Source organism: Topomyia yanbarensis, chromosome 2 (genome assembly GCF_030247195.1).
Source record: "Topomyia yanbarensis strain Yona2022 chromosome 2, ASM3024719v1, whole genome shotgun sequence".
In the NCBI taxonomy this organism is placed as follows: domain Eukaryota; kingdom Metazoa; phylum Arthropoda; class Insecta; order Diptera; family Culicidae; genus Topomyia; species Topomyia yanbarensis.
This window is the reverse complement of record NC_080671.1, coordinates 346891789-346904166: the sequence shown is the minus strand read 5'-3', so window position 1 is coordinate 346904166 and position 12378 is coordinate 346891789. Positions and strand designations below refer to the sequence as shown.

General features: G+C 31.5%; 1 protein-coding gene across 6 annotated transcripts in view; it reads right to left on the bottom strand.

Moving 5' to 3' along the window:
- LOC131684162 (trithorax group protein osa) overlaps positions 1 to 12378 on the bottom strand; it is a 513311-nt gene that overhangs the window by 42378 nt on the left and 458555 nt on the right. For all 6 annotated transcript variants that reach the window (XM_058966798.1, XM_058966799.1, XM_058966794.1 and 3 more), the window contains one exon: positions 2292 to 2442. In XM_058966798.1, coding sequence (XP_058822781.1) covers positions 2292 to 2442 — 151 coding nt within the window. The remainder of the gene's footprint in view (positions 1 to 2291; positions 2443 to 12378) is intronic.

Genomic DNA, 12378 nt, shown 5'->3' with positions numbered 1-12378 from the left:
ATTCGATAGAACAAGATTAAGTGTGTACACGACACCATGCTTGGACGTCTGAAACCCAGCGACATAGTAGCGTTCCTTATCCAATGCGGTAAAGAGCTTTAAGCTTTCTTGCAGACGATTTGAACTACTTTTGAGTTCAAATTATTAGTTGTTTATTTTTGTGCTGTTATTTTATCCATCCTTCCAATTCTACCTTTAAGTTCTATTTCAATTATACGATTATCATTTCCCTGATGAAAAGACACGGCAAGGCACAAATCCCGAACTACCTACGGGGAACATGCCACTTGAGCCAATATATTCAGATCCTTGATGATGGTGGATAAGCAACAGCAATAACATCGCTTGCTTTCTTTACTAATAGCTAAAGTGAAGAGATTTTTATCGTCTGTTATGGGTAAGAATAGAAGGTAGACAGATTATATTAGTCTATAGCATTTCTGAGCTCAATATACACGTTAATTTCCAAAATAAAGTAGAAAAAATGGAAGTTCAACAGTGTTTGAGCCACAGTAAAACACGGTTTTTACCTTCGATGGAGATGTCCCAAATCGTCTTTCAGGGTTTGCCTTATAATCCAACTTGCTTGGCACCTTGGTCGAAAATGAACACAGTAGCACAATACAATCTCCAGCATAAATGTCATACAGCAACTATGACTCTACCCCACATTCTGTGGGAAAAAAATGTTCACGTTTGAGACCACGTATAAAATTCGAAAGGTATCGCGGACGCAGGTATGCGTGGATAATCGCGACGGCATGTTCACATTAGTGACCAAGTGTGTATTATCGCGCAGGACACGAACGTCTGTATGCTAACGTGTATGTGACCAGTTTTGTACTATGGCGAAGAGCTCCAGCGTTTGTATGTTAACGTGTTCGATGGCGCTTAGGCGTTTGTATGTTAGGTGTGTTAACGTGTATGCTATTTCACGTGAGTACATTCGTTTGTATAACCGTGAGGCCGTTTAGATATTCGCGAGGGGTTCTTGAATGTGTATGCGGCTCGCAGTTCAGGTGTTTAATTTTAAGTGTAGGGTTCAGATGCTAGAAGAGAACAAATTACGCAAATATCACTAGATTATCCGGCAATGACGTCCTGAAACTTGTTGTCTAGTAGTATATAGGATCGAGGGTAGGGGCTACCAGACGTGATCGATTCATGATCGCATGGAAACGGGTGCTTGTGTAATCGCATTTGAAACCGAGTTTATAAATTTGTAAATGCTAACACATTGGCCATAACTTTCAAGAAATCACAATTGTCCTATTCCGAGAAGGTTGGAACATTTTTTTTTGAAAAACAATAGCTCTTTAAAATCTTCTCTAACTATACCGGAGAGAACGGGAGACATGCATGGTAAGCATTGAGTTTTCTTGTATTAGCAGATTTTGGTCGGTTTAAAAGTTTACTATTAAAACTACGCTATTTGTGTAAACAAAAACCCAATAACTTGAAAGCAACAAGGATATACAATTACCAATAAATTCGAGAAAATCACAATTCGAAAGATTTGGTCTTCTCTGAAGGTGTTCAAAAACGTGTTATCGTGTTTTTCACACTTGAATTTTTTTTTAATAAATATGACAAGAAAGATTAATTACTGTAGCTAATTCACAATTGAGAACATTTTCTTACTTAACTTCGAGCCTAAAGTTCGTACGTGATACAAGCTATGGGACTATTCATAAATTACGTAACGCTTTTAGGGGGGGGGGAGGTGGTACAACAAGTTGTGACATGTTGTGACATATGGGGAGGGGGAGTTAGGTAGATCGTTACGTAACATGTTTTCACCGAAAATTTTTTTTCTGGGAATGTGTTATGTAATAGGGGAGGGGGGGGGATGGTATTGAGAAATTTGTGACAATTTGTTACATGGGGGGAGTCAATTTTGGGCAATTTTTGCGTTACGTAATTTATGAATGGTCCCCAATACCCAATTATTGGTGTTTTGAATGTTTTCTTCAAACAGTAACTCATCAGCAATTTCATTGAGCTTGACATAATTTCGATCACAAACTATATGTTTTATATTTTGGGTTTATATTGCCAGTTGTTTGCCGAATTTGCGGGGAAATACGCATTGTTGCGTCTGAGCGCAAAGACATCTAGATATGTTTCTAGGTTTGAAAAGAAATATGTTATTACATACATTATTTTTCGTTTTATTCAAACTTAACTTTATAACTAGCCTTAGAATAGGTTTGAAACAATTTCAGGTGACCTTAAACCCGAAATCTATCGCATCCAAGAGAAAACAGGGTGCGTAATTGCTCAACACTTACCAACTGCCGGCGACATAGATCGAGACCCAGATGAACCAGTCGGAGACGGACTGGGCCTCATGCCCTGGGAATTGGGCGTACCGGGAGCAGCGGAAGCACCACCAGTTCCACCACCACTTGAGCTGTCATTACTGTTTTGACCCGTCGAATCCTGCGGAAAGAAAGGAAAATAAAATACGTCCATAAGTACCAAAATTTAATCCTCTTTGGTATATTTTTTATATGCTTTAAAATTGAATGAGAATGATTAATTGCCCGGGCAGCTCGAATTGTCAGCATCGATTCTCTCGAAATGCACGGGCCAGTTCGTGCGAAAAAGTGACAAGTAAAAACCATTCAATTCACAAGCATATTGCTTCAATAATAAAAATTTGTATTTATTATTTTCCAAGCGTATTAATACAGAAGCAGGTACGTCACACGTTCGTGGTTTGTTCATTTTTTATTTGCTCCTGAATTATAACGAAATTAATTTTATTCTTCCATGGAGCCAGATTTCCCTCCCATTGTAACCATGCATGAGGGTTGGAATCGTTTCGGGTACATAGCAACCGGGATGCAGATTCCGACACTTAAACCCTCCCTCTTCTTCACCGGCCCCTTTCGCTCTCTATCGCTAAAGCTGACACACCAATGATCAATATCATTTTCGTTCGTGAACTATGTACATCCGAACAAACATAATTTATTTTTCAATTTTTCATTAATTCCAAACGTATTCAGGCAACTCCCAATATCATTATGCTGCATTTGCAAATATTTGCATTAATCCACGTTTTCGTATCTCGTTGGCATTTTTATCACCTAACCACCGGACCACGTCCACCAGCAACTGCAACACGTCCTTCCTCGTCCTGAATCGGCGCAGAGAACCAGTAATGTTGGGTGAGAGTTTTTCCCATTATTTATTACTATTTTTTTTTGGTAAGCATAATTGACGCTCGGCTGCACTGTTTTAGGGTGGCGAGCGTAGGAAAGTTTTGCATGAATAAAGTTCAAAGTTTCTTAGGTCAAACTGAAAATTGATCCGCAAAGTGTGGAGAGAGCGAGTTTGTTTAAAAAGTCTAACCAAACAGCCAGTACTCGTTGTTATCTTCATTTCAGTGTTTCTCGCACAAAAACTTTTAAAAGTGAATGTACTACATTCAGTATCTTTACTAGGAATGATTTGTAGTTGAATTTTCATAGCAGTTTTGGAAAAACTGGTTTTCGTGACCACCCTTCCGCGTAACGCTGCAGGGGAAAGGTGCGGTAACTGCATTTCTATTTGTTTTCTACACATTTGATTTTTCGCAGTGCTGATTTTGCGAATTTAATCATTGGGAATAATTTTGTTTATTTACGACAGTCTGTGTAATTTTCCGCGGTAACCAGCGGTTCGAAAAATGAGATATTTTTTGCGAGTGCGAGAGTAAATGGTTCATGGAGATTTTTTTCGATTGAGGTTGCTCCGCAGGGAAGTCACCGGGGATAAATTATATTCCTATTATATATGAATAATATCTGATTAGTAGAAACTACAAAAATATCCTGCTAAATTTCTGGAAACACAAACAAAATATTGCCGTCTACCGATTATTCAGCTACTGCTGACGCCAAATGCCTTATTCTATTTTTGCACCATTTCGCTACACCAACGACAGCGAACGTCTTTTCTCGCCGTCTAGCCTGAAGCGCCTGCATTTCTTCCTCTTCGCCGATCAAAACCATTACCAGCAAAGAACCGCGGATGATGCTGTTACTGTTTATCTTAGCTGTTCTCTTCTCGAAATCGAACTCCACCGGAGCCAGAGTTGAACCCTGCTGGGGGGTGAAACGTGACTCCAAGCCACATTTTCTCCCACAACTGCACCGGCGGCGGGTTGGACAAGCTGCTCGTCGCCATCGTTTGTCGGTGTCAGTTCACTTCGACCCCCGCCTGCCAGAAAACTGGTTAGCGGCTGTTGCGCTGTTCGGATGTATTATAACATTTTTGACATTAATTGACGTCATTCAATTATTGCAATATCTTTCGTTTTATTGTTATTCCCTTTTTTGAAAAGGAGAGCACGGTACCACCGTATCGGGTGCGCGTGCGTTTCCTCTTCGCAACCAACTCGGTTAGGCTAGGTGGTTTCCGTTTCTGATGAGAAGGAAGCTATTTTCCGGATCGGTGGATCTTTTTATTTGATCAACCAAACCAATAACAGCATGGCTCAGTTCGGATGCTCTTGAGTGAGAGGAAAGAATGATGGGAGTTCGGGTCAGTTGTGTTCGGTTAAGTTTACTCTAGTAATTACGTTTATCCGTGAATGGTATCATAGTGGACGATGGAGATCTAGTTCTGGGAGCCCATTGCAGTGGGAAGTCGTGGATCAAATCAAGGTGTCAACTTCGTAGCCAGAGTCTTAGATATTCTGTAGTTAGATTTTTTTTTGCGTTTAAAAAGACTTATATCCTTGAATATGGAAAAATCCCGACATTTTAAATTTATGTTTAATATAAGAGTCGTGTTGAAAGTGCTAACTAAAACAATTTTATGTCTAGACGATAAGAACGAAAAAATGCAAATATTTGAGACACAGTCAGTTAAACGTTGAGGAAAATTGCTGCTCCTAAAATTCCAGAAATAACAAACTGCTAACAAATAGATAGCGTTTTAATCAATGAAATAATGAGCTTTTTATGGCCATGTTATAATTATCACCAACGCATTTGCTAATGACAGCTTTACGTTTTTGTTATTGTACTGGTTCCTTCGAACGAAGTAAAGAAATTGATAACAGTTGAAATGCATTCAACCAATTGTAGACCGAATAATAAAATAACCCGGACCGAAATAAGCTCACTACCCTAAAGAAATATAATGCAACGCTAACTTTACGTAACTAAATAATTAGAAAAAATTCGCCGGATATGATTGGTAAGAATGTCCCAAAACTGTGTAGAACGAAAAAAATGATGTTGTAATAAAAAAATGTTTAGCAAGAAAATTGTAACTGCAGATTAAAATTGTACTAGTTTCCGAAATAGTGTCCTACAAACATTTGAGAGATCCTACGAAGTTAAAGAAAGTTCTGAAAAAAATCAGAAAAATTATACTAAATTCTGAAACTGCGGGACATTTGGGGCAACTAATCCCAAATTCAGGGCAGTCCTTACCGCTGGAGATTTTTAGTGAATTTAAGCGAAGCTTGCAAACGTCAAGAAAGTGATGTTTGTCCACTTTTTCTAGTACCAAAACTAAAAAAGTACCTTGATAGTAGGTACCCATGGTAGTATGTACATTATATCTTGATAGTAGCGAATTATTTGTTTTGTTCGATTTTGTAAACCTCATGAAAATTAGATGAATATCTGGGAAGTTCTATGGGTTTCATGATAACTACAGAAAATAATACAGAAGTTCTACGCAACTTGAAGGGGTTTTATGATATTCCAGTAAGTCTTCAGAACATCAGAGAAATCTACAATAACCGTACAAGCAATGAGGATGTTATGAGATTAAAGAAAGTCCTGCAATCTTTTGAATTCTAAACTTTAGAAGATTTCTAAGAACTATGAGCATGAAGAACTTATTATTTGAGTCATTAAATTCTAAATCCTGAACAGCTTCAGACAATTTCTAGGCATTTCAAATCACTTCAACAATATTTGGGAAAGTCCAAGACATTTCAAGGATTTTTAATCGAACTTCAAAGCATCTTTATAGATTTTAAGGCTTCGAGCTTGAAAGAATTGAACAGCTGAGCAGTTTTTTTTCGGGCTTTCGACATATTCTTCAAAATTCAGGGTAATTCTGCGAATCTTACACAAATTCAAGGAAATCCGACGACGTTCAGCGAAATTTAATCATTTCTAGGTCTACTCGTCAGTAACTGACACCAACTTACTGCCATTCAGATGATATATCCAAACCAACACCAAATTGGTGCTAGTTAGGCACTTAATTCAAACAATTCACACATGTGCGAACGCCTGAAGCAACTGGTTGATACCGAATGATGTCTCGGGTAGCCAAGCACTGTAGGAAACAAATGTTGCATTTGTTTCTAAGAAGTTTCAAAAATATTATAGGAAAATATTTCAGTGAATTTCTACGAATTTAACGAAAGCCCTTCGAACTGAACTAATTCGAGCTTTAAAAAAAATATATGAAACTCAGTTCTTTCAAATTAATTCCAAAAAAAAACCTACAAAATTAGTATACCGAATATCAGGAAAGGTCTGCAAACTGAACGACCCTATACTTCAAGAAAGATCTAAAAACTTCAAAAAGGTCTACAAATTTGAGAAGTTATCAGACCTCCAGAAACTTTATTGAAGGCATCTATAGCGCCAAACTTTCTTTAAATTATGGATCAGCCATTCTAATTATAGTTCACATTTATTACTCGACAGTTTTAGTTAAAACAAACCAAGTTTTGATTAAAACAATCAAAACAAACAGTATTATAATATATTTTGTTGACAACATACCACGTCGGTTACCCATGCTAAACATTTTGTTGTTGTCACAAATTAAATACAATTTTATCAAGACACGTTAAAACATCAACAAAGAACTGATTTTGAACAATTTATAAGCAATATTTATCGTTTAATTACATGAAATATTATCATACTTAAGAAAATAGGAATTCTGTTAAGAACAGATACAATAATGCGACTAAAATATTGCAAACATTTATATTTTCAAAGTGTTTTATGCAAATTTTATTTGAAAAAGCGAAAGACAGTTCGTTGATAGCACTATCGAAGATTGGAAAAACAAGTCGAATTTAAAAAAAAATATTGAAGGTTGTCGGAGTTATGGCCCATCCCCCGAATCGTGTTTCTTTGGCAGATGTTTTCGGTGAACGCTCTATAAGCCGAACCGCTCAACTGAAATCCAAAAACCAGACTTCCCATGAACATTGTCATGTTTGTACCTGTGTACAAAATTTCGTACACGCGTTCAACATGAAACACGCTTAGTCTCAATGTGCAGGTTCGCCTCGAATATCGAACCCAAGCGAACAATGTACAAACTCTAGTTTAAACATCCGTGTGCGTACACGAGAACGATTCGCGCAAGGCAAAAAGAGTCAACGCTAGTGATGATGAGAAGGAAAGAGAAAAATGATGCCACGAACCGGTGTGTACACACACCGTGTACGTACATAGAGTTCGGTTGTGCAGGCGAACATGTGCACGAGTTTTGGTACAAAATAGCGTGTTCGAATTAATACACAAAATGTGGCTTTAAGGCTCAAGTTACCTTTTTTAACAAGTGTTAGAATTGAGCGCTTGGTAGTATGCGTAGGTGCTTTCCCACCGGATTATCCATATAAAACCTTTTCAAAACTCTAAAAGAAGAAAATCAGTCGATTTATTAGATCATCACGATTCAAATCATGCTAAATACTGACGAGGAGAATCCGAAACATAAAAAAAACGATACTTTATGTAAGGCATGTGCCCTCATGCACAAAGAAATTGGTCTTGTCCAAAATTTTTCCCACTTGGGAATTTTGAACAATTCCAGGCGTTTGGTATTTATACCAAAAGACAGTTTCGGTTCATATTCCTCGTCGGCAAACACAACCTCTGTGCTTACTATCGAGACATCACTCGGTATAAGCCAGTGGTTTAGTGTTCACGCAAGACGTGTGACTTTTTGGAATTTAGTGTCTAAGTAGTGCTAATTTGGGTACTAGTTCAGATACACAGTCTAACTGGACACCCAGATGGTGCTGGTTACTGACGAGGAGAATCCGAAACACTAAAAAAAAGTCATATTGATGGCTAATGTACACTCAACATTAGGTTCAGATAAAGGAAGAAGGTAAACTCCTTCATCTCACTATATTATTCTGCAATGGCACACTGAAACTTGTTGTCTAAAGTATATAAGTTATTTGGAGCTTCCGGACAGCGGGCGTTTGTGTTCGTACCTGAGATCGCGTTCATAAATTGCTGCTGTGATCACGTTTGCGACTAAGTTTGCATTGCACATTCGAAATTTGAAATATGAAATTTGAAATATGAAATATGAAATTTAAAATTTAAAATTTAAAATTTAAAATTTAAAATTTAAAATTTAAAATTTAAAATTTAAAATTTGAAATTTAAAATTTAAAATTTAAAATTTAAAATTTAAAATTTAAAATTTGAAATTTGAAATTTGAAATTTGAAATTTGAAATTTGAAATTTGAAATTTGAAATTTGAAATTTGAAATTTGAAATTTGAAATTTGAAATTTGAAATTTGAAATTTGAAATTTGAAATTTGAAATTTGAAATTTGAAATTTGAAATTTGAAATTTGAAATTTGAAATTTGAAATTTGAAATTTGAAATTTGAAATTTGAAATTTGAAATTTGAAATTTGAAATTTGAAATTTGAAATTTGAAATTTGAAATTTGAAATTTGAAATTTGAAATTTGAAATTTGAAATTTGAAATTTGAAATTTGAAATTTGAAATTTGAAATTTGAAATTTGAAATTTGAAATTTGAAATTTGAAATTTGAAATTTGAAATTTGAAATTTGAAATTTGAAATTTGAAATTTGAAATTTGAAATTTGAAATTTGAAATTTGAAATTTGAAATTTGAAATTTGAAATTTGAAATTTGAAATTTGAAATTTGAAATTTGAAATTTGAAATTTGAAATTTGAAATTTGAAATTTGAAATTTGAAATTTGAAATTTGAAATTTGAAATTTGAAATTTGAAATTTGAAATTTGAAATTTGAAATTTGAAATTTGAAATTTGAAATTTGAAATTTGAAATTTGAAATTTGAAATTTGAAATTTGAAATTTGAAATTTGAAATTTGAAATTTGAAATTTGAAATTTGAAATTTGAAATTTGAAATTTGAAATTTGAAATTTGAAATTTGAAATTTGAAATTTGAAATTTGAAATTTGAAATTTGAAATTTGAAATTTGAAATTTGAAATTTGAAATTTGAAATTTGAAATTTGAAATTTGAAATTTGAAATTTGAAATTTGAAATTTGAAATTTGAAATTTGAAATTTGAAATTTGAAATTTGAAATTTGAAATTTGAAATTTGAAATTTGAAATTTGAAATTTGAAATTTGAAATTTGAAATTTGAAATTTGAAATTTGAAATTTGAAATTTGAAATTTGAAATTTGAAATTTGAAATTTGAAATTTGAAATTTGAAATTTGAAATTTGAAATTTGAAATTTGAAATTTGAAATTTGAAATTTGAAATTTGAAATTTGAAATTTGAAATTTGAAATTTGAAATTTGAAATTTGAAATTTGAAATTTGAAATTTGAAATTTGAAATTTGAAATTTGAAATTTGAAATTTGAAATTTGAAATTTGAAATTTGAAATTTGAAATTTGAAATTTGAAATTTGAAATTTGAAATTTGAAATTTGAAATTTGAAATTTGAAATTTGAAATTTGAAATTTGAAATTTGAAATTTGAAATTTGAAATTTGAAATTTGAAATTTGAAATTTGAAATTTGAAATTTGAAATTTGAAATTTGAAATTTGAAATTTGAAATTTGAAATTTGAAATTTGAAATTTGAAATTTGAAATTTGAAATTTGAAATTTGAAATTTGAAATTTGAAATTTGAAATTTGAAATTTGAAATTTGAAATTTGAAATTTGAAATTTGAAATTTGAAATTTGAAATTTGAAATTTGAAATTTGAAATTTGAAATTTGAAATTTGAAATTTGAAATTTGAAATTTGAAATTTGAAATTTGAAATTTGAAATATGAAATTTGAAATTTGAAATTTGAAATTTGAAATTTGAAATTTGAAATTTGAAATTTGAAATTTGATATTTGAAATTTGAAATTTGAAATTTGAAATTTGAAATTTGAAATTTGAAATTTGAAATTTGAAATTTGAAATTTGAAATTTGAAATTTGAAATTTGAAATTTGAAATTTGAAATTTAAAATTTAAAATTTGAAATTTGAAATTTGAAATTTGAAATAAGGCTTAAGAATTTAGATTTAAGGCTTAAGATTTTTGATTTAAGAATTTAGATTTAAGGCTTAAGATTTAAAAATTTTAGATTTCAGATTTTAGATTAAAGATTTAAGATTTAAGATTTAAGATTTAAGATTTAAGATTTAAGATTTAAGATTTAAGATTTAAGATTTAAGATTTAAGATTTAAGATTTAAGATTTAAGATTTAAGATTTAAGATTTAAGATTTAAGATTTAAGATTTAAGATTTAAGATTTAAGATTTAAGATTTAAGATTTAAGATTTAAGATTTAAGATTTAAGATTTAAGATTTAAGATTTAAGATTTAAGATTTAAGATTTAAGATTTAAGATTTAAGATTTAAGATTTAAGATTTAAGATTTAAGATTTAAGATTTAAGATTTAAGATTTAAGATTTAAGATTTAAGATTTAAGATTTAAGATTTAAGATTTAAGATTTAAGATTTAAGATTTAAGATTTAAGATTTAAGATTTAAGATTTAAGATTTAAGATTTAAGATTTAAGATTTAAGATTTAAGATTTAAGATTTAAGATTTAAGATTTAAGATTTAAGATTTAAGATTTAAGATTTAAGATTTAAGATTTAAGATTTAAGATTTAAGATTTAAGATTTAAGATTTAAGATTTAAGATTTAAGATTTAAGATTTAAGATTTAAGATTTAAGATTTAAGATTTAAGATTTAAGATTTAAGATTTAAGATTTAAGATTTAAGATTTAAGATTTAAGATTTAAGATTTAAGATTTAAGATTTAAGATTCAAGATTTAACATTTAACATTTAAGATTTAAGTTTTTTTATTTTAGATTTTAGATTTTGTATTTTAGATTTTAGATTTAAGATTTTAGATATTAGATTTCAGATATTAGATTTTGGATTTCAGATTTTAGTTTTTGGATTTTAGAGTTTAGATTTTGGATTTTAGTTTTTGGATTTAAGATTTTGGATTTTAGATTTCAAATTTTAAATTCTAGATTTTAAATTTTAGATTCTAGATTTTGGAATTTAGATTTTAGAGCTTGGAATTTTCAATTAAGATTTTATTTGATTTGATTTTGGACGATAGATTTGATAATGGATTTCAGATTTCAGCACTCAGATTTTATTTAAATTTTAGATTTTGAATTTAATTTTAAATTTCATGTGCATATTAGATTTAAGAATTTAGTAATCTTAAGATTTTGCAATTCAGACCTTTGTCCGATTCCTTTCAGATTATAGACATCAGATTGCAAATTTCAGAATTTTGCTTTGAGATTTTTAATATAGGGTTTTAAATGAAATGATATGATTTCAGAATGCAGAAGTAATATTTTCGATTTCAGATTACACATCTCAGATTTACGCTTTCAAATTTCAGGCTTCATATTCCAGTTTCACGTCTATCGTAGTTCTCTTATATGATCAGCTGTTGACATAAATTGTTCCGTAATAATCCTGTATACAAAGTGAACACTTTACAGATCGCAAACGCACAACGGTAAAATTTTATCGCCTGGAAAACAGTTGAACCTAACTTAATTTCTCCTCTATTTATCATCAGAAATCCATAATCGACGTAAATGAACATACACTTTAAGAGATAAAAATAAACCAAACCACCTTGGGTTTACTACTGTGACACAGTTGTTTTGAATCTAGCAGTAATATTTCGAGTACATTATCCTCTATGTTGCAGTCAAGATTAAGAAGCAACAAGAAATTTTCAACACGAGAAAAATGGTAAGTTATTCAAATGTTTACCCATATTCCTGAATTTATGAAATTAACAATAAAAAATCATCAGAGAACCAAAAAATGGAGCCTAGGAATAGCATAATATACTCAATGAGAACATTTCGGAAGCTCTAAATTTTTAAATGTAAGTAACGGCACCGGCTAGTAATCGAGGAAGAAATGGAACATTTTGTTAGGCGGATCGGATAAAGGAATGGTACAATATACGCAACACGAAGAAGTGATATCAAGTTTTCATTGCTCTTGAAAACTGGCTGCCAAAAATTGTCTATAGATTTAGTGTTTGTTGCTTTGATTCAGGAATCCTAGGTTTGTAAAATGTGAAACTCCAAGACGTGTTGGTTGGTAAATAAATTGAAACGAATATTTTGCAAACGACAGTGAACAAT